At 43.4% G+C, this 27,370-nt stretch overlaps 1 protein-coding gene across 3 annotated transcripts in view; it reads left to right on the top strand.

Annotated features, from left to right (window-relative positions):
* The first annotated feature begins 434 nt into the window (after positions 1 to 434).
* The window catches only part of LOC146783991 (rab5 GDP/GTP exchange factor-like), a 161,950-nt gene continuing 135,014 nt past the window's right edge, over positions 435 to 27,370 (top strand). Inside the window, exons 1-4 of one of the 3 annotated variants that reach the window (XM_085633191.1) lie at positions 435 to 525; positions 22,005 to 22,189; positions 24,208 to 24,338; positions 25,248 to 25,396. In XM_085633191.1, coding sequence (XP_085489317.1) covers positions 22,008 to 22,189; positions 24,208 to 24,338; positions 25,248 to 25,396 — 462 coding nt within the window. In that variant the 5' untranslated portion in view covers positions 435 to 525; positions 22,005 to 22,007. Of the gene's footprint in view, positions 532 to 1,896; positions 1,916 to 22,004; positions 22,190 to 24,207; positions 24,339 to 25,247; positions 25,397 to 27,370 lie in introns of those variants that run through there. The other 2 variants (XM_085633192.1, XM_085633194.1) reach the window with 2 other exon arrangements.

A 27,370-nucleotide genomic window follows, 5' to 3' on the forward strand; every position in this document is an offset into this window, starting at 1 on the left:
TTCACATTTTCCAAAACACTGACAATTAAAGATGCCACCTCAGAGTATGGCGAGCCAGACTTAATTTCGCCCATAACGCTAAGTGAGGAAAGGGCAGCTCTGGCAGGCAGAAATTACACAAAAACTCGGCTCGGTGGTCTATGAGGATCTCCAGCTAAAGAAAAGTAAGGCATGGGGCAGAAGTGCTCACTAGCTTGCCCACCTCTAGCCATCGCCACCAATGTCTAAAGACACGTGCTGCCTATCGACTAGCAGGTGACGTTTCAGTGCCTTGAGTGCCGAGTGCCGACTGACTCCACACAGGTAAAGAACACTTTTTAGAATACAGGGCAGGCAGTTACACTAGGATTGGATGAGATGCCGCAGAGCACCAATCCTGAATGACCTTACAAATTATGAGTCCCTCCCACACCCTGATGACTACCAGCCGTGGGATTGGCCATCATTCATCCCGGAAGTATGAAATTAGGACAAATGTCATTCTTTAAAAGATCAACACGAACATTAGTGCTGTAGTTACGGACGGTACGTGTAAGTAGTCGAAAAGTGGTTTCTTTCGTTAGTTTATGCTTAGCGTCGTCACGACTCTGTAACTGTTCACAAATTTGCAGATTCCTGTGTCTTCCCTGAGCTATGTGACCAATTTTGTGTATTGTGGAACAAGACAGTTGACTTCTATTCTGAATCATGACCCTATAGATACTGCCTTCATACATAACCATAATTATGCTTGTTTTTACCCCCAGGGCATGGCCGGATTTGTGAACATCCGCAGGGCTGTTTGAACCTAATTAATTAATTCCAATGTCTGGTTCAGGACAGAGCATCACAAGTGCCTTGTATGAATATTGACAACCCCCCAACCAGTGCTAGCCTTATACCGGTTTTAACCTCCGCTCGCCGCATTGAGGCACGAGACCTCATTGATTTCTACCACAAATTATCTTTCGTCTTTCATTTATTGAATTGTTAATTTTCAAATGCCTGTCGTAGCTCTTTATATCCCACAATGCTGACCAGAAGTCGCGCTACTTGGCACGTCCTTATTTTTCCCAAGTGCTTATGGACACGATCGTTTTCTTACTCGCTGTACTGCAGTGTCTCCTGTTCTAACATGATCTACTTTCTGTTGATGTTTAATGTTTCCGTGCTCTATAAAAAGACAAGATGACACTGTATTCCATATGGCAACTAGGTATATCTGTCAATGAGCCACTCAATAAAAAATAAGCAAATTCATATAACTGTGTAACAGCATCAGTAACAATACAATGTATGTGTAGAAATTAGGAATAAAGCGGAACAGCCGAATATTATTATTAAAGGAGTATTCATAAGGCATGCAGAGAATTGACTGAGATTCAAAGATTTATGACAAAACCCGTACAATAAATACAAAGGCGTGATTGGTGCAGTGATCTGTGCTTAGGCGAGTTATACAATAAAAATATCAAGGTGTAATTAACCTACAGTTTTCACGAAAGACCGACAGTTATCTTGGTAGTCTTGCAAACTTTTATTGTTAATTCATTGCTGTTTCAGCTCCTCCAGTCATTACTCGGACAAAGCCATGAGGGTAGCTCGCTAATTTATTGTCACCACTCCGATTTAGGAAACACGACTTGTATGTAATAATTTTTACAGGACCACTTATTGGGGAAAAAATATCCAATGACGGCATCAGCCATCTTTGGTTTTCTGCAAACAGCCCCGTGGTGTAATTGGATAATATATTGGATGCAGCTATGTGTGATAATATTGGAGTTCTCGTGGCAACAAAATCATATCTTTAATTTGTCCATGTCAGTATTTGTACATTTCAGTGGTATACAGTTTTGAAACACCTTCAGAAATTGGAGTGATCAGACGCTGATAAACCAACCAGAACGTCGTCTGCAAATGTAATAAGACACAGGTAGAATTATTTTTGTGAATACAGCGTACAACCTTGCTTTAATATATAACCGGAATAAATCCAGATGCGAGGGGCTTAAAAAGAATGGCCAGCGTGAAAATAAAATGGAAAAGCCACTCGGTAACCTAGGGCTAAGAATTCCCGAAAAATGCTATGTTTAACACAGACAGATCAGCAGTGGTTTAATGTAAGACTGTAAAAGGAGTACAAAAAACGATAGAAAACATACCAAAAACAAAATATACACCTCACTGAGATTAATAAAAATGAAAGTATAATTGTAGTTAAACGTAAGGTTAAGCGATCATCGAATAACAGCTGTTAAATAGCTTTATTTACATATTGATAATGAAGTGACTTAAGGCTTATAAGGGCTGGTATAAGCCTCCTGCTCCAACATTCCATTGATTGTCTTTCTGTTTGTTCCTCTTTAACGTTCTACCCTCAGTGGGTAGAATCTTCTAATAGCCTTATAGTCCTTCTGCCCCTGGCTATACTGGTTGTTAAAAGCCCTCGCTATAGGCCCTTACCTATAGCTCAGGCCTATAAATTGGGTTCAGGACCTTTAAAAACCAGTATATCTGTCAGCAGTGGGTATAAGGTTATAATAATAGGATTGTAATGCAGGTAGAATGTAAGTAAAACTGGCATGCACAGTGTACATATATACAAGTAAGAAATGGCAAAGGCACAAATAGAACTGTTTTACTTGTAAAATACATAAAATGAATATGTTTTGGTCCAGCAAAAAGAAGCACATAGAACCATGGGTTGTGATGTTTTGGTCAGGGACTACTACTCGAAGGATTTGTTAAAAACATAGTTGACTGTGTGCATGTTGAGAGTCCAACAGTGCTCACTGAGTAGAGTATACCGCGTACGTCATCACCTCTATCAGAAAGTTTAACTTTTTCAATTATTGTCTACGCAAGGTCATTGTCTGTTGTACCAAAAAGCATTTTCATTACCACAGCTTACACTGCTCTTAAGCGGCGAAATTCTCAGCCTCACCTTTTGTGTAGTGAGCCCTGTGTAGGGCAATTACATAGGCATTTCATAGCATATATTACATAGGGGGTATTACAGTTAGTTAAAGTCAGTAGTGGACATGTTATGTCATACAGATTCGTAGAGCGCTCTGTTAACCAGGATGGTATCCTGGTACTGAGCATGTGTGAGTCTAGCCAAACCTAAGGTCTAGAGGAGGTCTAGAGGGACTACGTAGAAAGCCAGGTCTTCAGATCCTTGTAGAATTCAAGAAGTGAAAAGGAGTCTCCTATGTGTAGCGACAGTTTGTACTACACTTTAAGAGCGATGTAGGAGAAGGCTCGTCCTACTGTTTTTCTATTAGAGTATCGTTTGTGTTTGAGAAGCGAGTGGAGCTCCTTAAGGTGTGCTGTGATGAGTGAGTCGTGGGAGGTTGAGTGATTCTGGCCACTGAGTTCTGAATGGTCTGCAGCCATCTGGAGAGTTTTTGGTTGATCCTGGCATAGTGTACCTGTAGTCCTGCTTGCTTGTGACAAGGTTGTGTTTGATGGTTTTTCGGGAGTACATTAGGAGTCATTTGAAAATCTTCCTCTCCATCTTCAGGGTATGGAAGCCTGAGGCGGTGATAGCATTGACTTTATTGGTCATGTTGAGTTTGCGGTTGATTAGGATCCCAAGGTTTTTGGTGTGGGTGGTGGGTGTCGGCCCTAGCTCTGTTTGCCATCAGGTGGAGTCCCACCGTTAAGTGCTTTTCCAAAAGAGCACAATTTTGGTCTTGTCAGTTTTCAGCTTCAGTCAGATGGTCTTCATCCAGTGGGTGATTTAATCTATGGAGGCATTGAACTTGATCCGGGTACTTGCAGGCATATCAACAAGGGCTTTATCTCTGCTTTTTTGGCTTTAAAAGCCGAAAAAGGAGAGATAAAACTAGCGCCCTATCAACAACAGGGTGCTAACATGCAAATTTGCATGTTAGCACCCTTTTACTCTACGCTTCCCCTTGCATCTCTAATGAGATGCAAAGGGGGCGTTCCAGAGTAAAATAATAGGAGAAATGCCGCTAAGCGTAATTTCTCCTATTATCAAGATTGTCGCTAACCCTGTTCGAGACAAAAAAAGCAGCGCTAACCGCGGTTAACGCTGCTTTTTTACGTCTGGTATTTTTCTGACTTAGCCATGATATCCTATGGAAGGTGGATATCTTGGCTAAGTTTGCCTGTCCCTATCAACAAGGTAACGTGAGATTATCACTGGCTTTCCAGCGATAATCTCACGTTAGCCTGTTAGCGTGAGTATTTTTATCGCTATTGAGATAAGCGATGCTAATAGCACGCTATCTCAGCGATAAAAATTAATGCTAGCCGGCGATAATTATCCTAGCGCTAAGTGCGCTTAGATATAATTATCACTGGTTGTTGTTGATATGCCCCAATGTGTCTTTTCTTTGAGGGAGAGAATGAGTTGCGTTTGTTGGCGAAGGAGAGGACATTAGTGTCATGAGAGCAGATGATGCTGGTTAGAGAGATCATGTTTGAGGTAAAGATGGTCCGGCTCAGAGCCGATTCTTGCAGAGCTCATGGTAAACTGCATTGGCAAAATATTTTAATATTTATGGTTTGGACACAGTTAAAATGACTTGCAACCTCTGGCAGGTCCTGGGTTGCTGTTAAGGTAATATCAGTTTAAATATACTGATGTTGATACACAGTAACATGAATTTCCTTATTTTCGATTGATTCCATTGGGAACTTGGTCCTCCCTCCATACCAGTGCTTGGCCATCCTTGCAGAATTTACAATTAAGGGAGAAGGTAGACCAGATTCCTGAGGATGGTGGAAAGACACTCTGACCTGGCCATTTACGTCCCAGGATTTATTACTTGTGCATCTGAATAGACTGGCCTTGTACAACATTTCTATGGTTACCTCGACTTTTAACACCTGCTCAGTAATTGGCCCAATCAGGACAAACCACGGACACCTATTCTGAGCCACTAGTGGGTACCCAAGGACCAAAGTAATACATATGTTATACTTTTGTATGACTTCCCAGTGTGTTTTGCCATTTGTGAGCCCATCAATTGCTGTCTCAAGCTACAGAAGAAATTCCATTTGTCACTGCCTTAGACCAGTGTGTCAGCCTCTAAATTAAATTGTGCCCTGATCAAGAGAGCTTAAAGGACTGTTTCATACTGTTGTAACTTCCCCTTTAAGTCTTGGCTACTCAAGAGAATGTTGTGACATCAGAAAGAATGTACAAGGTGAGCTTTTGCGTGGGGGAAAGACTGATACCTCCTAATGATATAAGAGAGAAAATCATCAATCTAGCACATGAGGGTCATCTTGGTCGTAGCTTGACCAAAGCAAGAGTTAGAGAGTCTTATTGGTGGCCTGAAGTTGATCGACAAGTAGGTGTCGTCGGGGATTGTGTAATGTTTGCAGGCAATGACAAGTCGAGGAATGTGAGGACTATTCCTCTTTCTCCTGTTGCAATACCTGAACGTCCTTGGTCAAAGCTTGCTGTGGATATTGTAGGCCCTTTTGACATCTTGTCTCCTTCAGAGAGGTTTGTTGTTGTACTTGTTGATTATACCTCTAAGTGGGTTTCTGCTGCTTGTATAAATTCGGTGGTGACTAAGAATTTTATTGAATTTTTAAAAGATGCTTTCACATGTAAAGGCGTACCTGGTGTACTTGTTTCAGACAATAGTGTGCAGTTCACCTCCCAGGAGATGTCAGATTTTTTAAAAGAGCTTTCCATCACGCATCAAAGAACTGCCCTCTATTCTCCTCAGGCGAATGGTTTAGTTGAGAGCATGAATAGATTAATTAGAGCTTCTGCTCAGATGGCATTGGAGAGAAGAGTTCCACTCAAGCCCATTCTTAGGGAAAAACTGTGGGCACAAAGAAACACACCTAACAGTGTGAGTGGATGCTCGCCGTTCAAAAAACTTAAGGGGAGAACAGCTGGTTCAAAGTTAAATTCACTTTGGTTGAGTGTAAAAGACAGGGGTTGTGTTGTGAGTAATTGGAGATTTAATAGATACCAAGATAATTATAAGCGTAGATTTGACACAAAAAATGGAGTACGTCATTCTACCTGGAAAATAGGTGATATTGTGCTTTTGAAGTAAGCAGTTTGGTCTCCTAAAGGTGAAACAAAATATTTTGGCCCTAGGCGTATTATCAGTGATGAGGAATGTGGTAATGCTTGAAGGGGGTGATGTATGGAGTATGTCTTGTTTGTCAAAATATTCAAGGGAGAGTGGTTACAGAAGCTCTTTACCTCAGTCAAGGTTTCCCAAATGTAATGTTGATTGTCCTCGTTCTGATTCACCTACTCATGATTCTAGAGTCAGGAGGCCACCATTGTATCTGCAAGATTACTTTGTAAAATATTAGTAGAATCAGTACTGTTCTACTTCATTATTTTGGGTTGTCCAGTATTTATTTAGCCTTTTGCTCTATTAGTTATTTATGTAAACAATGTAAGTGCAATTTCCTGTTTTCATATTTTTTCTATTTTCCTTTGTTATTTTTATGTATATTGTTTATATAGGGAAGATGTGTTTCAACTTCCCCTTTAAGTCTTGGCTACTCAAGAGAATGTTGTGACATCAGAAAGAATGTACTTGAGTAGTGGAGACGGTTATGTCCACGGAGCCTGCTGGAATCAATGTACAGCTGGTGGGTGTTATAAATAAATCAACTTTGAAGTTACGACGTCTTTGAGTTATAATACATACCATGTCCTACTTCTACCCATATCCTACCACACCACACTTACCCCGGTCTATATCTTTTCTAACTATACTGAATGGGTATTGCTTCATTGAATCGCCTCCAAAATGTATTCTCCCTAGTCTCCAGTGTATTTCCTAATGGGGTTAGTGCCTCAAAGTATGGTTCAGGTTTTACATTCATACAGTTACTGTAACGGAGCCTCAATGTGTTTATATTTCTAGTAGCAGAAGGCCTGTTCCTTTGTATATTTTTGTCCAGTCCATAGATTCTCTATTAAGTTGGGGTTTAAACCTCTGGCTGATGTGGACTAAAACCACAATCTGGATGTTTCTTGGGGACTCCTGAACGAGCACAAGGCATCTCCTGTATATTGCCTCAGTATTTTAACCTTACTGCAGATGTCCTTTGTGTCGACTCCCAAAGCGTACCTTCATTGTAAATGCCTCACGGTCTTTTAACAAACTGCTTGGTTTTGCACCATGACCCTGAGTCAGCCACCAGCAGTGGCATAGCTGTCTACCAGAGCCCTATTGGTTACCTTTAAATTCCTTGATATAAATATTTTTTTGCATTTTAAGAGTACTGAAAACTAAATTCCAAATATACATACAATTATTTGTCATCGCATCAGCACAAAAAATCATTTGAGGTCTGGTCTGAGATAAACAGCTGAGTTGCTGAGTCGAAGAACACAAGTAAAGTGGAGACCTAATTGAACAAGACAGCATCTGTCATACATAACCCAGGACATCACACAATAATTTACTATTCAGTGCACTATCTTGTAGCATTACACCCAGGTGTCTAGCGAGGCAAGTCCCACCCAGTCGATCGATTAGAGCCCCTCATCAAATGTAAGTAGTACATAGTTGTGGTTCTGATTTTCCCCTTTGACATAGTCGATCCCTTTCCTTAAGTCATGGGAATAGTTCATGTATGTCAATAAATATGCTTTGTTGGTGTTGTAGCCCGTATATGATTTGTTCATGGGGAGGCATTCTATAAATTTGATCCAGGCATTCATTACCTGCATGTTGGACGAGTGCCAATATCTAAGGATCCATACATTGGCTGTGGCGAGTGCTACCAAGAGCCATCGTTCTCGATGGTAGGATATGTTTAGTGAGTCCGAGGTGTCCTGCAAAAAGGCCGGTCTATCGAAAGGTACTGTCTAGAAGTCAGTGGAATTAGATAATATTTCTCGTACTGCTATGCAGAATGGGTGTAGATCGGGACACAACCATAGCATAAGGAGTAGGTCACAGTGGCCTGTAAACATCTCCAGCATGTTGAGTTTGTGGGGAGCCTTACTTTTGCAATTGAAGTGGTGTCCAGTATCAATGTTGAAAAAGGCTATAAAGGCCGAATTTTAACTGTCTGTGGCCATAATTCTTAATATATTCGTATTGTAGTATAATCTGCAGTATGCACGGTAGTATGTTTCAAAGCGAAGTAGAAAAAAATGAGTTACAAGGCTATTGTACAGTAACTTTGTGCTGGCCACATTTCACCATACAGTCCAGTATCTGGAGACTTGAAAATCTGGGGCGATTCCCAATTTGTGCACATCAAATAGAGTACGAGTTAATGTTACTTCCAAAGTTGCGGTCCTACTCTCACTTCAGGGCAACTTTAGAAATGTATGGGAGAATCGGACTAGGAATTCCTGTGGTAATTACTCATGACTTGCATTTGTCACCAGTTAACTATACCCGATCTCTTTTACTGTTGCATGAATGCAATAATTTGTGGCATGTATTATTTTTTGCAACTTCAATACCTTTTTTATTACAGTCCTGATTTGTGTTCTAGTGCTGGGCAAGCCTACTGATGTGTTTTCTACTAAACAACCATGATTTGTATACATTAAAGAACACAATGATGGAGGCAGGATCTGGGCTAGGAGTGATACTTTACGTTGGTGGTTAGACTCTAGTAGAAAATGTAGTTTAGATATTTTCCAGTAGGCAGATTGCCTTATAAACTGGGGCAAATGTCAAATGCGAAGTTTCTTAAGTATCAAGGAAGCTGATTTGCAGCTATGAAGGTGCCTGCTGAACTTCTAAAGAAGTGTTTGCGTAAGATGTGCACAAATTATGCCTTTAGCTGGGAAAGATCTTGACGGTAAAACACTCGTCATAAGCAGATGCAGCCCCTTTTGCCTTCATAAACATCTTGTATGATTAGTAAATAATTCCTAGTACTAAGAGTTTTACACCTGTCGTTTGATTTTTTTCTAATCCCCTTCAATATGAGGAGAATGAAGGAAGTAAATGCACTGACTCGAACTGAATAGTGTAAAATAAGCTGGTGCGTCTGTTTTGATTCTTTCAGTCGGCTGCAATGAGAACTGAAACTCTGAACTACAATCCGCATGATGAATAATTCGTTTTTGAAGCCAAGCCTGTGCATGATTGTTGCTCTGACGCACAGAGGGGCATATTATCAAGCCAGGCGATAAAATTATCGCTGCTTTAGCGGCAGAAAACTGCCGCTAAAACGGCTATAATGGGCTTGATAATATGCTCTATGGATTTCCAATTGAAGCCCATGTTAGACGTCCTTCACATTTAACATGGGCTTCAATTGGAATTCCATAGAGCATATTATCAAGCCCATTATCGCCGTTTTAGCAGCAGTTTTCTATTTTATCGCCTGGCTTGATAATATGCCCCAGAGTATTCTTATTGAGTAGCAGTAATGCTTTTATGAGTATTTTCATTTGATGTTCAAATGTAGGTAGAGCTGGGCAAGCCTTTTATTCTACCGGGCATTTCCCAGTGAGCTGGAGCCTTTGGTGGCCATTTGTAAGACCTGAGGCGCTCCTGGTGGCTATGCCACCTTTTCCGGAGTTTAATTACAGAAGGCACCAGGAGACTTCGAGAGAGAAGAAAGAGGGAGTTAGGTGAGAGAACGCGATCAGAAAGGGCAAAAAAGAGAAAAGACAGGAGAGAAAGCGACAATGGATGGATGGAAAGAGAGCGCGAGGAGAGGAAGTGAGCGGGACAAGTTCGAGCATTTGTGCCAGGCTGCTGTTGGTTCCAAGTGAGACCCTGAATGTAGGACGGCTGTCCATGGACATCCCAAATATTTATCCCAATCCAACACAGAATTAATTGCCCCATTTAGTCAAGGGAATAAAAGGTGGCAACTCATTGGAACCAAAACAAATTCTAGTAGCCAGCACACCTTCACCTTCTGAGCATTCAGTTTACAAAGAATGGGATGGGTTGTAGTCTAGCAGCTAAGCAGCTGACTTTGGAACATGATGAATTTTCACTGCATTGCAGAGGGCGTGCTCTGATATGTGCCTGCTTGCCCTTGTGTTCGGTACTTCTGGCAGGGACTGGATGAGTGTGTCTTTTACAAAACCAAAAGACTATCTTCAACGTATGCTCTAACTTGACGACAACAGTACATGCTGTAGACAGAATAGAACAGATACAGTTAGACGATGGTTCACCCAGCACACTGTTTCTATTCCTGTAGACACCCTACACCTGCATCCTATGTGATGGGCGGCCATTCTAGGTAAGCTATTGTATTTTGTGCAAACTCTAGCCAAGGCCACTTTGTCCATGTGCAACATTCAGGCAGAAGCTTTATCTCATTTGCATGGAGCCACGCCCCCATGTAAACCAGGGCACAATCTCTTTCTGTTGCTTAGACCGGTGGTTCCCAAACTTAACTTATTGCCCATTGGCTGTGGCTCCCCATTATGTTACTTTTTTTGTTGGGTGGGGGAATGTAAGCCCAGCCTTGCTAGTACTTCCATTTTTCATCCCTGAAAATAATTGGGATGAGCTGATGAAGGTATTATAGTCATAAATATAAGAAAATAAAAATACCAGACTTACTCAGGCGCGCCTTCTTTGAGAAGCACTTTCATCAGTTTGCACTCAAGTTCGAATATGAAGATAACCTTTTCTGTAATGTGATTGGTGTTCTTTTCATGGAGTATCAGAAGTATTTACTCACTTATGAAACAACCTAAAGTAGAAGCTAACACTTTTATGTTCCAAAAACATTTGCACGTGTTGTATATTCATTAGGAATTTGTGATTTTGGGATTTTCACCGTACTACGTTAGTATTTACCTTGTGAATGCTCTTTATTTTCTGTTTCCTTTCTGTTACCGACGTTCCTCGTTTGCTTTGCTGTAGCAAGTGTTTGCGATGCCAACAAAAGCTGCTGCTATGTCTGTGCTCGCACATGCAGTGTCTGCGGGTCTTGCGCCGGTTACCTCATAAATGCGGAGATGCAATAGGCATGTGTACCCACTACTGGCCTTTGAGGGTTCTTTGTCCGGACTGCCAACACTTCATGGTGATGAATGTGTTTGCTGGGTGCACCCTTTCATTGCGCACCTGCATAATTACTGCCTGTACAAGGGCGTGAATGGTCTAGTTTAGTGTTTGAGGACTAATACCATTTTCCGAGTCCGTGTTAGCCTGGTAAATTTGTAAGCGATGGTAATGCTTTGAGTTTATAAATTCATGGTTTCAGAAGATTACTCAGAATATTTCCATGCTTTCTTCTAATTTGGTTTTGCCCAGACTTAGACGACTGCTTTAAGTTCGGGCCTTCCCCTTTTCTTAACTGTTCTCTGTGGTGTGCTAGGCCGGGCAGGACTAGTGCGTCATTCTGATAAGGAGCATGGCAACAGCACACTAGTGGGAGACTGGAAAGGAACTGTCCCAGACTTCCAATATATTATTTGCACTTGGCAAAAAAGACAGAATAATAAAGGTGTCAGATGATCGCATTCTCTGAATATATGGTCTGTGGTGTCACTGCGTGAAGCCATTTGAGCATTTTTCAGGCACAGGTTGTGTTTTATACTTTGTATTCAATACGAGTCTTTCACTGAAGAAAAAGGTTGCTTAAGCTGATTGTTCGTGAAGGAGGTTGCTCACTAGATGGCAGTGTAAGCAATTATTTATACAGCATTCCTTTTTAGACACAGCATGAATCAGACCAGCCTACGTCATTAAGTATATGCAAAAAACTATTAATAAAAGGCCTTCTTGGTAACTTGAAAAGCAAGCATGAATTTGCTACTTGCCCAAAAGCATTCAGAAAAACAAGCATTGGCATGGCCAATAGGTCTCGCTTTTGGGACCTTAAAAGTGTTTAGCCATGCAACACTTGATATTGCTTAATTAAGGATATTGTGCTGGATAACTAAACACATATAACGTTCCAATGGCGAGACCTATCGGCTGTGCATTGGGGGGCCTTATAAGTGTTTAGGTAGAGCTATTGACTTTGCCAATGTTTCTAAGCTGTGCAGTAGAGAAGTGTGGCTGCTGTGCAGCATGCTGAGAAGTTGTAATTAAAAAGTGTAAGAAGCACTGAGTGATGCTGTGCTGTCCCTGAGTGATGCTGTGCTGTCCCTGAGTGATGCTGTGCTGTCCCTGAGTGATGCTGTGCTGTCCCTGAGTGATGCTGTGCTGTCCCTGACTGATGCTGTGGTGATGCTGATTGATCATGTAATCCCATTGCTCCCAAATATGTATTTTCTGCAACACTTGTCATCTTCCTGAAGCCTTCAGGAGTGTGTAAATGTGTGCCTGATATCTTCTGAGGGGGGAGGAGTTCTGATGTAGCTTCTGTGACCATCTTTGGCATAAAATGCGCCCAGATGGCAGCTTTTAGGCTGTAGATACTTTAGGCAGCGCGATGTACGTTCACCAGATTATTCATCCATAGTTTTGCATTTTTATATAGCACGAATGAAGGTCTCTGCCCTGAATCAACTGTTCTTTCCTCTCGGAGTGACAGGCAAAAAAGAGTGACTGACAGAATGGCAAAAACAAAAGACAGGGGACAGGATGTGGAGTAATGGCTAGTGGCCGGACTTGAAAGCTGGGGAATCTGGTTTGAGTATCGGCGGAGGCTCTAAATCCTGTGATTTTGGGCACATTTCTGTAAAGGAACTAGTGCTCATGTAAAGCGCTTTGAAACATTTGTTTCAATTATATAAAAATACAAGGATTGAAAGGAGAAGTGCTTGCAGGTTCGTGAGGTGGGGGGAGCAAAAGATGGACCCTGTAGTGTTTAAATAAAGCATGTTTTGATGTGAGGGCGATCTAACTGGGGTTTATTGGGAGGGGGAAGAGGCGACGGGGGGGTGAAAATGAAAACACTCCGTGGAATGCTGAAAGCAACAAGATTACATGCGCTGGCTCTGGGGAGACCTAAAAAGGAAGGGAGGGAAAGAAAGAAAACGAGGGTGAGATATGTTAACCTCTTCAGTGCCCATGACGAGATAGTCTCGTCATGGAGCACAGTCGCGCTGTGCCCATGACGAGACTATCTCGTCATGAACCCCACCCACTAATAAAACGCCCGGCACAGGAGGGGGAAAGGGCGTGGCACAGAAGGGGTTAAGAGTAGGGTGGTAGAATGGAATAGCGCTTGAGAGAATCTATCAAATCTAAAAATCACTACAACTGGTCACCAGATCCAGCTGCTTGGCACATTAGGAGATCTATAAAAAACAGTGCTTTGCAACGTGTTCAGCCTCTGTTCAAATACAAGTTTATGGCCATGCTTTGCTTTTACGTTAATTGTGTTTTCAGTTTACATATTTCTGCCAGCTCCTATGGAAAGAAGTTAACATTCCAGTACAGTGCTTACAGATTTCTGAAAATGCTCTAACGGTGCTTCAGCAAGCTGTTCACTGTTGATTGGAGCTGTAAACCGAGGGTGGGGGCGGGGAGGGACTGAGCCGGCAAGAATTCACTGAAAAGAACAGGGGCGGCAAGACAGCAATGAAAGGCATCCATATCTTTGTGACTTTCTTAAGAGAAGGAAACACGCAAGCGAAGAAAGAAAGGGAGACAACGAGGAGGAAATAAGGTGGAAGCATTAACCTGAATCTAATATTCAGTTTAATAGCATCCTTGGTGAGAGAACTGGAGATCGACAACAAAGCATCACATTTTCACCAAGAAAAACACGTTACCTGGACTTTCTTCTCTTGATGGTGTAGACAAGAGGACCTGAGGCAAAAAGGAAGGAAGGGAGGGAAAGAAGGAAAACTAGGGTGAGAGATGTTAAGAGTAGGGTGGTAGAATGGAATAGCGAGAGGATGGAAGAAAGGAAAGAAGGGAAGATGGAGGAAAGAAGGAAGAAGAATGGAAAAAAGAAATCCAGGAAGGAAGAAAAGGAGGAAACATGAAACTAATGCAGCAAATAAAGAGCAAAGGCGAGGCAAACAAGCTTAAATCAAAGCGAGCAAGATGCGCGGCCGCGAGACGTGCTCTGTGGTGGGGGAGGAGCTTTGAAGCGCACGCTTGGGAGAGCAAGTGAAAGGAAAGCCAGATGGTGCCTTATCGAGCGATACGAGGAATACGCGTTACTGTGCGCGTAACCGCACGCTCTAGGCCACACAAAAAGCAGTGGTCTGCTTTTTAAAGCCCACTCACTAAATGTCTCGCCAGAGCAGCGCATGCGCTCTCTCAGGCGAGACCTAATGACTGCGTTTAAACCATTATTCAAAGCAACACTTCTTATTACTGATTAATAAAATTCGCTTTTTTACATGTTACTGTATGTGGTCCAGATTATTTTGGTTTTCCAAGGCAGCCAGAAAATCGGGGACCTGTGAATGTAAAAGTCTTGCTCAGATCGCAATAAGCTTACAGCTTTCCAGAAGAATGATGACTGGCTGCGGCCTCGCTACTAACTGATATCTATTGTAGAATCAAAGAAAACCACAGCCTTTCAAATCCCGGGCATGTGTTTGGTGGCAGTGTGTTTGCGACACCCCAGGCTAGTTTTGACGGCGCACTGGGGTGCCGCGGCGCACAGTTTGAGAACTGCTGGCTTAGACTCTAGCTTTAAATCCACGCTATATGTTTTACAGAAGGGACTCCACAAACCGATACGGTCGCTGCTGTATTACCAAATTGGCATCTGTTTGCAAAAACAGATGCAGTTGCCTATTGAAGTGTTGGAACATTTTTATTTCGAATTCCATTTCAGACCTTTTACCCCCAAAAAATCTATAGTTGTGATGGAATCACTGTATCTCCTTGTGTATCAAATTGTTATTGTCATGTAATGGAAGTATGTTCAAAACAAAAAACCTACAGTGTGCTACCCATTAATGCCCAAAATACATGTTGACCTCTATTGTGCCCCAGCATATCCTGGATTTGTAATCCTGTCTCAAGTACCACGTACAATAATACCTCATGTCTGAGATGTATCTCCTTCCATGAAATTCATCCCTGGTAAGCTTTCCTATGCATCCTAGAACTAGGTCTGTGACGTATCAAATATTGAACAAAATAATAAAAACGGAAAAAAAATGTTTCTGTACGTTGATGCTTACTATCAAATAAAGTTGTGAGTATTTGTAGTCTGTTTTCAGATTCATGACTCCCATTTTCTCCTTTATCTTTTTGAATTGCTTGTAAGTTGTGACTAGTACTTTGTAATTTTCAGTTATGTTCTGATTCTTTGTATGTGATTCACAAAATCATGATGTTAACATTAATGGAAATAATGTATTTCTTGTTTCTGAACTGTCAGGAATTTTCAGTTTGACCTTCTTTTTACGCATGGGGCCTGATTTTGATCTTGTTGGAGGGGTTACTCTGTCACAAGGGTGATGGATATCCCATCAGAGCTGGCTTTAGGGCAGTGCGACTGGTGCAGGCGCACTGGACGCTACCCTGTGGCGGAGGTGCTGACTTCGGGGGCGCTGTGTTGAGCAGTGTCTTATGATTGGAGAGTTGAGGGGCACTTTTGCCTGGTGGTAGTGAATGTATCCGAGGAGGTGGTCATAGGGTTTGGGGACACCAAAAATAATTGTCGCACTGGGCGCCATGAGCGCAAAAGCTGGCCCTGTACCCCATCCACCAAAATATAAATCCAATTGTATCCTATGTTATTTATATTTCGGCTGACTGGATGTTCCTCACTGTTGTGACAGAGTAACCCATCCACTGAGATCTAAATCAAGCCCATAGTTTTTCAAGTTGTTGGCTCTTTGCACTTTTCTTGTCCTTTACAGTTACCTTTATTTATGCATCAGGATGTTCCTCATTGCCTGTCCTATTATAGCAGCCCATCTTGAGGCTTTTTCAACAAGTCATTGACATTTTTTGCTTTTGGACTGAGAGCTTCATCAGGATTGTGGCGGACCGGCCACACAAGTGCAGGGTGAGAGACAGCAAAGGCATTGCTTTCGTCATTTGAATGCCTTGCGGCTAGAGCGGTCGGCCTTGAAGCTGGGGAACCGGTTTCAAGTCTCTGCATCGACGCTCAGCATCCTGTGAGTCAGCATCCTGTGAGTCAGGGCAAATCACTTAATCTCCCCGTGCCTAACAAAAATAAATATGTCCGTCTGTAACGAAACTGGTGCTGATGTAAAGCGCTCTGATACCTGATATCCTCAGGTCTAGTTTGCGCTATATGAAACTCAAAAGAAAAGAAAAAAAAAAAAGGCACCATCCTGACAAATCTAAAGCTGGTCACCTGGGTAGCAGTTCTTTTCATTATAAAATCTCTAGCCTTGGGTGTAACTGAGCAAGATGGTGACCGCTGTGAGAGCCGCTGCTGAGTTCTCACCCTAAGAAAAAAAGTAAAGATGCCGGCATGCTGATACACACCTACCTTGTTGATCGGCTGATATCGTGGTGGTGGGGTAGCGGTCTTCGGAGATTGAGGAGGTTGACTTTCGTGGTCGAGGCGCAGCTGGGACCTGGTGTAGCCATCGGTGTACGCCGGAGGTGCCTGAACCTGGAAGGAACGATAGGCACAAAGACTATCAGGCCCGGAAGGAGCCTCCGAAGGAAGTAGCCGCTGCGGGAACAGCGGCTGGACGTGGCACAACTCTGCCCCGACGTGGTGCCCATTCTAAAGAGACGGAGGAGGTGGGCAGTAGAATGAGAGATGGAGGCATGGAGGGCCAGGTCAAGCCGCAAAAGGCCTACTCGGAGGGCTCCTCACTGCAACCCTCTGTTGGAGAGGCTTTCTCACTGGCGTGCACCGGTGGCATCGCGAACGTCCTGAGCACGGCTGAGACCGGGACACTGGACGCTGCCAAGCTGGGCCTGGCTCCACCCCCACACCCCTTCCGCGGATACAATGTCACAGCAGCAGCCCAGACTGGAGCCGGGGCTGCAGGGAGAGGACGCAGCCTATCGATCACTGCAAGAGGAACTGCCAGTGAGCACAGATGCCAATGGGAGAAGTATGCCTGAACAAATCAGACCTCCGCTGGAGATGGAGCTGGCTGAGAAAGGTAAAGTCAAGATGCCTGTGCCCATAACTATGCCAGATGTCCCCAACGCTGCTCTGCCTCCAGGGGGAGGGGGGATAGGGGCCAAAGTTTGGTTTCACTGTGCTCTGTCAGCTTTGGGATCCCCAGGGGAGATAAGAATTTCTCCCTTACTGATGACCCGGATAAATCACTCTCCAGTGAGGGCAATACAGCGGAAGAGACTGATTCAGGGGACCCCTCCTCTACCCAAAGGGTGCGACGCAGTAAGACCTCCACCCAGAAACAAAGGATCAAAGCTAGAACCAGCCCTCCTAAGTTAGACATAGCTACAGCCCGTAAACTTAAGTGGGATTACTCCGCCACTAATCAGATCTATGATGACTAGGCGCAAGCCTTAGCCTGGGGGCTGGGGGGGCAGCTAATTCCACGGGATCTGCTGCCGACCCTATCACACCTCCATCACTCGATCTCGTCTATTCTACCTTAAAGCAGATGCAGGGTGAAGTCAGGCAGGCGAGCCGTAGGGCACATCAAGCCACTAAGAAACTGCAGGCGTCCTTCCAGAAGGTGAATAGATTATGCACGGACATCGCAGAAAGGGTAACAACCCATGTAGAGGAGAGAACCGCAACTCTGGAAGAGGAAGTGGAGAAGCTGCAGACATAAAAGGAGTTGTGTGATAAGCAGGCAGAGAATGTGCTTTGGAAACTTGAACACTTTGAGAATCTGCAACGGAGAAACAATGTGAGACTGCTGGGCCTTGCAGAAAACATTGAATGAGACCATGCTAGGTCATTTGTTGTAAACCTCCTAAAGGGGGCATTTCCTGATCTCTCTCTCTCTCACTGAAATTGGGACATGGAGGTCCAATGGGCACATCGCTTTCAGATGACACAAAGAAAAGACAACGCAACGGAGCAAACGGCGCAGCCCAGGGCAGTCCTGATGTTCATCGGCAACTTTCTTCTCCGAAAAGCTATACTGGACAGAGCAAGGCCCGATGCAAAATGCACATTTAAGGGGCACACTTTCTGCGCCAGGCCGGACTTTTGCCATAACGCGGTCGAAAATAGATGGAGGCTCCGTCAGATAACTCCCTTTCAGGGGACTGGCTGTGAAGCATGCTTGCTATACCCTGCTCGGCTTAAAGTTATTTCCAATGGGAGGGTTTGGATGTTTACCTCTGAAATTAAGGCACAGGAGTACCTGAATGAGTACCTGAATGAGATGAAAGAAGCTAAAGTAAGGTCTAACTTTGTTCGGCCGTCTTAGGGGGGCCCCCCTCAGTAGGCTGAGACGTTTCATTAGGGGCCCACCGCGAGCGCTGCTCGAGCACATCAGCCGAAGTTCTCCTGCCAGGTGAGACCCCAGGAGAAGCGGGGAAGGTTCTCCACAATCCCCCGTGGGAGCGACAAATTGAAATTCTGCCTGGTGGCCTTGGGAGTGAAGGGTGGGAGAACCACTATACTGTTGTAGCGGCAATGCAGCATTAAATAAACCCTGGCACATCCAAACAAGACACTGCCGCGGTAGTAAACATTGCGGGAGGTGGGGATAGAAGAGGCCCTCACCGCGGATTCACGCAAGACTGCTCCAAACAAGCTCCCACCCCTCCCGCCCATTCGCAGCTCCACGCACCCCCATTGGCGCGGGTAAATCAGACCGAATAAACCCGGGCATTGCATGTGTCTGTGTGAAAGGCTTTGAAACAAAGACTGTATCGTGACATCCGGCCAACAGTCGTCCGCCATTACATGGCTCCTTCAGGTTACTGGTTCCATAATAAATAGGCGCCATATCTACCCGCCGACAGCTACATTTTGAAGCTGTGGTGGGGAACAGACTCTGGCGTACCCCGGACAGTGCCACAAGATAGTCCGGACCAATAGACAGCCACCCATGCAGCCTAAACTACGGTGAGCAGCAGACTGAGAGCGAGACCCTCGGACCACACCATCCTCTAAGAGCACCAATATTACGATTCGGAGGTACTGTAGCTCTTCCTGCTGCCACCGCAAAACTTAACTTGAGACCCACGCAGTAACATGACGAAGCCTAAAAGCACTGTGGCAGCCGTCCAACTCAACAAAATGGACAAGTACGCGGTCCCTTGCCAGCTTTCGGCCACGGATGGAACGAATGAAGAAGCTGTACCTGCAGAGGAACCATCCTTTGGATCAATCATGGCGGCGATACAAACAGTCGGCACCAATCTGGAGACGAAAATCGATAAAGTTACGATCGAGATGAACCTCATAAGAGCGGATATGCGGTAAACTTCCGATAGGGTCACGGCAATGGAAGGGAATGTAGCAGAGCTACAAACGATGACATGTAAATTGGAAGAAAAGGTTAAACAATTTGTCCACCAACATCGAGAAATAGCACTGCACCTGGATGATCAAGAGGGACGAGCCGACTACGACTGGTGCAGTTTAAAATACTACATGACCTATTGTACACGAACGGTACTAGAAAAGATGGGAAGGGCCTCCCGACCCAAGCTGTCTGCGCCTCTGCGGCAACATAGGTACCTATTATTAGGCCTGGGCGGTAAATTCCGTTCCGTTCGCGGAATTTGCGGAATTTGGGTAATTTCGCGTTCCGCGGAGAACGCGAAATTGCCCAAAAATATGCGTTCCGCGATTTCGCGAAATTTTTTGCTTGTTCGCGTTCTCAATATGCGTGTTCGCGAGATATTTTACCCCGAGCACGCAAACAGCGATCGCGAACAGGAAAAAAGTACCGCGAACAAGCAATTCCGCGTGTTCGCGGAATTTCTGCGTGTTCGCGGAGATTTTTTACCGTTTCGCGGAGATTTGCGTAACGCGATTACGCAAATTCCGCCCACCCCTACCTATTATCACACCATATGGGAATGCCCCAAACTTGCGCCATACTGGGACGAAGTGGTAAGAGTAATAACAGACGTCACCGAGAAACAGGTCCCACTTTAGTCCCAGCGTTGTATCCTTAATATATGGGGCCTGACAGATTTTACGCACCCTGAACGCCTCTCTGCCACGACAGGCATGATCATAGCGAAACGGAACATAGCGCAAAAATGGGGGGTGGGGACAGTGCCAACAATAATGCTATGGAGTAGAGACATGGATATGATCATGGTAGCAGAGAAGGCCACATTTCTGTATAGGAAATGCCCTCGCAAATGGGCTAAGGTGTGGGGAAAGTGGAACGTGTACAGAGGGAATATTTGCTCCCCCCCAGAAGATGATAGTGATTCGGGTGAGGACATGTAGAGGTATGAACTTAACTGTGTAATAAGGCGGAAATGTGTAACAGCTTACCGTATAAAAATGTTATTGTGACTGTGTAGTATCATCTGCATAGCTGAAATATTGTATTATTAACTTCAACAAAAAGAAGTTTAAAAAAAAAATGCCAGCTGTTCAGTTTTGATCTTCCTGCTTTAGCTGTGCTTTTGAATATACCTTTCTTCCTCTAGGTTTTAGGGCATTCGCCCTAACTTATCTTTAGCTCTCTTTTTAGTTTTATCTGTTTCAGAGATGTCTGCTTTTGTAATAAATCTTTCCTACATTCATTTGTTCCCTGTCCACTTGTTTCTCACTAAGGTAAGTCTTCTTTTAGAGTTAGCTCCCACCCCCTTACTTGGCCTTCGGGACACACCTTTCTTGTAGTGATTGGTTACTGGAGCCTTTGGAGTACACCTTTCACTACGGTTTTCTCTTGTTTTTATTAAATGCATTTCTTTTACTGAGTGACGGCTCCTCCGCTAAGGTGGAGGAGCGTTGCCCCACTGGGCAAAAAAGGAAAAATAAAATAACAATAACATATTGTTACTGTCATTTTCTTTTTCCTATAGCATGCAGTCAGTGGCCTGTGTAGGGCGGGGCTTGCCAGAGCAGGGGAGGGTTGGTGTGCACTCTCAAAGTGCATATGAACTGTTTGGCCGGCCCTCTTGGCCTGACCAAACCGTTCATGCACCCTTTGAATGTTCGTCCAAGGCTGCATTACAGAGCATGGCCAGGGACGTGCACAGGGTCACTGTTCCACTCTCCAAGGTGCTCCGACCAATCACAATGCTGCATTGCAGCTTTGTGATTGGCTCAGGGGAGCCTGTGTGCCGGGTGCTTCCTGCTACTGTCGGACTGCAGAAAGCAAGAGGAGGCAGAGGAAGCGGCACCCGGCAGGCCGTTCCGAGGTGTGTTTTTTTTGGTTAATTAACCCCCCACCCCACCACACCAGTCTGGTAGCAGCCACTACTGCTTTTACTTTTGGATCCTTTACTCTACCTGACATTGAAGATGCATCTTTCTATCAGTTTGAATTGCTCTGACTCTTGATGGCCTTTGTAATATGCCTGAGTTTCAGTATTCGGTTTACGGATTTCCTAGCATTTAGGAAACAATGCCCTTTCTATTTTGGGTCCTCCATTCACTCTTATCATAACAATATGTCTTACATTTAGGATTTGTTTGTCTTTTATTGGTAGGCCCTCCCTCTTTCCTTTGATTTTAGACAATGAGTTTTACTCCGTTTTACACTGTGCTGCTCTCCCTGATATTTGGGATAGGATCTTTTCATTGGTTAGGATTTCCGAAGTCATCCTTCAGTGTTAAATCCTTCGACCTCAACTAGTCTTTGGGGTACATTTTCCTTCCATTCAAGGTCCTCCCAGTATATCATATCTCAAAGATCTGTCATTTTGGTTTTAGGTCTGTCTACCTAGTCACTTGTGTACAACTTCCTTTTAGTTGTAGCTTCTCGAATTGTCAGTGGTGTGCCTTTACAATTTCATGTTCCTTTGCTCTCTTTGAGAGTCATGTATCATTCCCTCGATTTATGTGTTTATTATAGCCCCTTTTTATTTTTTTCCTTACACAAGAATATCACTGAGACAGCTACAGCAAATGTCTCCTGACGTTAGGTTTCTGAGCTTGCATGGTTGCTTTATAAAAGTGCATTAAATAAGCGCTCTTAAGTCTGCTTTCAAAACAAACACACCTTTTCTGGTTAAAAGCTTTCTTTTCAGATGGTTGATATATAGCATTAAACCGAAACCTACTTGCAGTTTTGTTAATTACAAGGGATATGTATTTATGGAAACGACTCATTTCCATATTTCTTGTTGTTTCAGCTCATGATGAGTCAGGCCATGGAGGCCTGGGGAATCCACTTCGACCAATCCGACTTACTGTGTAAGGACGGCTGTGGATATTACGGCAACCCGGCATGGCATGGCTACTGCTCCAAGTGCTGGCGTGAGCGAAGTCGTAAGCAGCAACAACAGAATGGCCTACAAGACCGCCATCAAAAGACTGGGTAATGTATCAGTGCCATGAATAAAAAATGGGGTGATGTAGCAGTGCTTTTGTTACTTCAATAGTATACTCATTTCCCATGAGTACCCATAAAATTGACCAGATATTCAGTCTTTTAAAGGGATTTGTGCAAAGCGACACATACTCATGAAACAAACGACAGCACACATTCAGTCTGATGTGCATGAACACTGTACACCATCCTAATTGGCTTGATATGAGATGGATAGAGACTGACAGACCCACATAAAGGCACTGGCATGCATACAGATAGGGCCGGACGGGCCAATAGGACAGTATACCAGAAAGGCTGGTCTGACTTGTCTGCAGGCTGTTTTTTGGCTGTTTCTGGGCCTGGATATGGCTGTTTCTGGGCCTGGGTATGGCTGTTTCTGGACCTACCTGTGTGGAGGAGGTTTGGGTTCTATCACTCTCTAAATAAATATGGGGGGATTTGGGTTGTATTACTCTCCAAATTAATATATTCTTGCCTGGGAGCTACGAGTCGTGTGTGCTAGGAGTCCTTTTTCTCGTTGTGTGTCAAGAATGAAAGACAAAACAGTGACCGCTGATGTATTTATTTTCACAGAGCCTTCTTTTTCTTTATTATAACATATGAGCGCTCTTCAGAATGTACGCTGTACAAGCACCTATTATATTTAATGTAAAACATTATAAAATTGCTTCATCTGCATTAAGAATCTAGTCCACGTATAGGGTTTACATGACTACTGACTTGATAATTCGGTCACTACCGGCCTAGTTGTTGGGGATGAGCCATGAATATTTTAAAAAACTGTCACTTTTAATAAATCTGTCTATGCAGTGACATAATCTTATGTACTAAGGCAAAACACTTACACATATTAAAGAAATACACTTTTCTTTAGATTTTTGAAGCAATTGTATTCTATTTTTACATTTGGTTTGTTGCAAAATATGCTTGGCAAACGTTTTCTTGGCTCGACTCGTGCACGGGCTCTTAGAGCCAAGCCCAACCCATAGCTTAACTTGCCCTGTTAATTTTCCTGCTCGCCTTCCTTGATTTAAGATTAGTACACGGAACAGTGGTGACTTGAGGAAATGATTTGTTAAAGTTGCAGACTAGAAGCACAGAGCCCCACCCATATGCACCAATTCGACAACTGTACCATCAAGTATTATTGCAATAAAGATGATGAAGAGTGCCTGCTGTGAAAATAAATGTAAATAATTGATCCCTGGGCTGGGTCTACAGGCTGTTGTGTTGTACGTGACCGAAGTAATGAGTTCTTAGGAAGAACTACCAGTCCCAGGAGGGACAGGGAAGGGCATAACTTAGGGGTGTTTGGGATGTGACACATTTCAAATGCATTCTTGGTTTATAAGTTGACTGCTTTGTGTTGGGTTTTCACCTGTTTCTAATTTAACTAAGGGGTTTTAACTTGTTCATTTTTTCGTTGGGATCTTAAGTATATGTAGTGACTTGACCAAAAAAGTAGTAAATCTGCACCCACAGAAGTACTCCTTGACTGGGTCCAAATTTACTACTTTTTGGAATTTACAAACATTAACAGCAGTAGGCTTGGGAAGCTGCACCAGTGTCAAGTTTCCAGGCATACTACTGGCAATCAAACACCCAAAAGGTGATGTAATGAATGCTTGCAAATATTCAAATCTGGGGCAATTGCTCAGGGTTACATCCCACCCCATTCTTTTTCGCCCACTGTGCCAATCTAACCTGAGGCCCACCTGATGCAAATCAGCACTGACCCTGTCCATATGGAAAAAGTCCATCCCGAACCTTGATCATCTCACCACTCCCTCCTGCAGCCCACTGCTTTTTTAGTTAAACATTGCATGCGTCAAGCACAAATGCATACAGTCTCATTTACATTGCAAAAGACCTATACAGCGTCGTTTTACAAGCTAAAAACTGTGCTGAGTTACAGATGTGGCCCACTTTTCAACTATGATTCTCTAATGGGGGCCACTTTTAGTTTGGTGCCAGTAGTCTAATAATCACGCTTTTCTTTTAAGGGCTAGTCCAGCAGATGGCACAACCGGGTACGTTTTCGCCAAGTTTGAAGAGAAAAAAAGCAGCGAAAAATGGCGTCGGATGAATACTGTGAAAAAGATTTTTAGCAGCTCAAAGAACTCAGCAAAAGCAGGTACAAGACTACAAAACTTCATAAACGGTATTCTGCCTTTGTATAAAGTAATGGAAAAGGGGCGATACTACAAAATGAATAGCAATAATTTCTCATTGGACCCTCCTTCCCTCTCATTTCAACTTTCCTCCTCCTGCATTGGTAATCGAAAGTGGTGCACAGCAGTTAGCCTCGTCTGTTCAATGCAACTAAGCATTTTAAATGGTGTCTCTTTGCGTCCTGCAAATTGTTAGATGCTGCATTCTTTGATGTGCCAGATATGCGGAAGCACCTGCAGGTCATATGAGCAGCTACATGTTCAGTTCTTTGCTGGCATGCCTCTCCACTAATCTATTCTGATCCTGCATATGTAAAACCCTTATGTCTTTTAACAGGGTCTTGTTCGAAGTTTTAGTATTTTCACTTGTAACTTTGTGTTCTGTAAAATATAAAGGCTTTGTACAATAAGCATTAATTTGGGAGAAAATAGACCTAAATCAAACAAGGTGCTGGGTACATCTGGTCGGGGAGTTACCCCCATGTGCTTTGGGGGTTGCTGGCCTTCGCACAAAAGTAGACCATGGGCCTCTCCTGGGCCAGTTCTCCTGGTCGACAGTTGTATGTCTGTTAAAACTCTGGGGGACTCAACAGGTTCACCTCTCTTGTACCCAGATGCTGTCTGCTGGCTGGAGACTTCACATCATTTGATAACTGTCAGCCTTTCTTCGGACTCCAGATCACCTTTGTCATTCTAGTTTTAGTATATGATGGATAGTAGAACAGAAAATACACCTACATTAAATCATCATTAAAGACATGGGGTCAATGCAGTGTATATCGTATAGGTCTGAATAGCATATTGGCTATGTTTGAAGTCTCCTTCAGTGCTCTTGATTGTGCTCTCTCTCTCTCTCTCCTGATATTTTGCAGATGTGCCGCCGAATTCATTGACTCCCAAGACCTCTCTTCCAATTGCTACTGGCGACTTCACAGATTTTCTGAAATCTCTTAGGAAACCTGCTACTCAATTCATTCAGAAACAATGTGTTGGCTTTATTGAGAGCATGCAAGCAAAAGAGGTGGGTTTAGAAACTTCTGATTACTAAGAAAAGGCATGCAGATGACATTTTATGTCAAATAGGGATACTTGTACTTCAGATCACGGGTGCCTAGTGGGGAGCCAGTGTAGGAGAATTCCCTTTTGTAAGGAGAGTTTCAGACCAGGGAGCAGCCTGATGGGTTCCTTTCGGCTTGTTGAATCATGGTAAAACAATGCTTAGAATTTTAGTTTTGGAAGAGAGAATCACATTCTGTATCCTATTTGAAAGAGTTGTTCATTGTGAGAGACCTTTTCTATGTTTCTGTAAGTAGGAAGTCAAAGTTTCTATAGTGACAAGAGTCCGTGAAGATGATAGCTGCCCTACTGTATTGCGGGCGGAAAATGTTGTTCTAGGTAGAGGCAATGTCCTATTTTTAATGCAGTGCTGAAGCTCACTCTCTAGATCAATGCCACATACTGTGTGGAATACAGTGCCAAGATTGCTGTAGATGTAAGCCAAACCCCTTGTGCCATGCATGTTTAGTGTCTCACCGTATGTCCCAAGCAGTGTTGTGTGTCTATGAATGTTAGATCCATCTTTGATATTCCATAAGGTAGTAGGAGTCTCTGAAAGCGAGTGGCCATCGTTTCACGCAGTGCTGTGGATTTTTAGAGATGGGTAAGATGGGAACTGTCGCTTACACTCCATGCACCGCTGAGGGTCTTTCTCAGTGAACAGACTCCTGTGCTCCATACAGCACTGACACCTAGGAAGACAGCTCTGTACTATAAATCGTGCATAATTGAACGTCTATGTAAATAAGTAGTGTCACATATTTGTCATACAGTGTTGTTAAATCTTGGAGGAGGAGATTCTTTGTAGTGCTAACTGTCTGCAATGGAATGGAATGAAGCATGTCATTTAATATGCTGGTTTTTGGGTTTCAACAATAGTCCAGAGCTAGGCACCCTGCATTCTAGAAAACATCTCATATTTATACATAACCCGATGTAGTTTGAAACCAAATCAGGCTTATCTAGTCAATAAAATATGCAAATATATACTAATTAGCAACATTTTAGGTGTTACTGTATACATGACAAGTAGTAGTCTGAATATTGTGGAGATTAGAGCTTCAGCCAGCACATTGCACACTACTGCCGCTTATGTGCCCTGGGCTTTCTCAAGGCTGAAAATAATATATGCAAAGCATTACAACGTCTTGTGTAAATATCAGGCTAAAAAAAGCAATCATTTGTGACGCATAGGAGAAGGCACACTCGAGGACCTTACTTGTCATGTTGTGTAGAGATAAAATTATGAGACTCTTCCACAGGACCATTAAGCAGATCGGTTTGTCCTAAAAGTCTGCCCAAGTTGCATATCTATGCTTGTAGAGCTTAATAGTAACTGCGAGTTTGAAGATGAAAGAAGCATTGTACTCAAAAACAATAACTCCGTAATCAAACGGAAGTCACGCTGGAGTTGCCTTGGATGTAAAATAAGTCGTAGGCCGTTGTCTTATTTCATTTTAAAAAGTGTCTTGGAGACCTTAAGCTAGAGAAAGGACTCGAGTTAGAAGTGAAAAAAGATTGGGTCCAGCTGCTTTGTGCAGTCATCAATTGAAGATGGGATCTGGATGGGCGCTTAGGTCTGAATACAGTCTGGTAACGGGCGCACCAGAAAGCTCCCTTTAGTGAGAGGAGGTATCGAATCTGTTGGCCACCACCTTCGGTAAATGAAAAATGTCTGGCTGTCGATATTTGACGGCTATGCCATATAGTCGATGGATTGCTTGTATTTTCACATCTCCTTCAGCAATCTTAAGTGTTAATAATAAAAAACTGAATATATAGTGAAATCATCCCCATTTCGATCGTTTGAGTCGGTTTTCAATTATATTCACCTTCCTGAAGAGCATCATGCCTCTATAGAGAAATTGTCTGCCTTGCACAGGTTTCCCAGAGTGCCTGGTTAAGCTTCAGATGTAAAATGGATTTTTGCAGGAGTATG

The sequence above is a fragment of the Triturus cristatus genome, chromosome 11, assembly GCF_964204655.1.
Source record: "Triturus cristatus chromosome 11, aTriCri1.1, whole genome shotgun sequence".
Taxonomy (NCBI): Eukaryota; Metazoa; Chordata; class Amphibia; order Caudata; family Salamandridae; genus Triturus; species Triturus cristatus.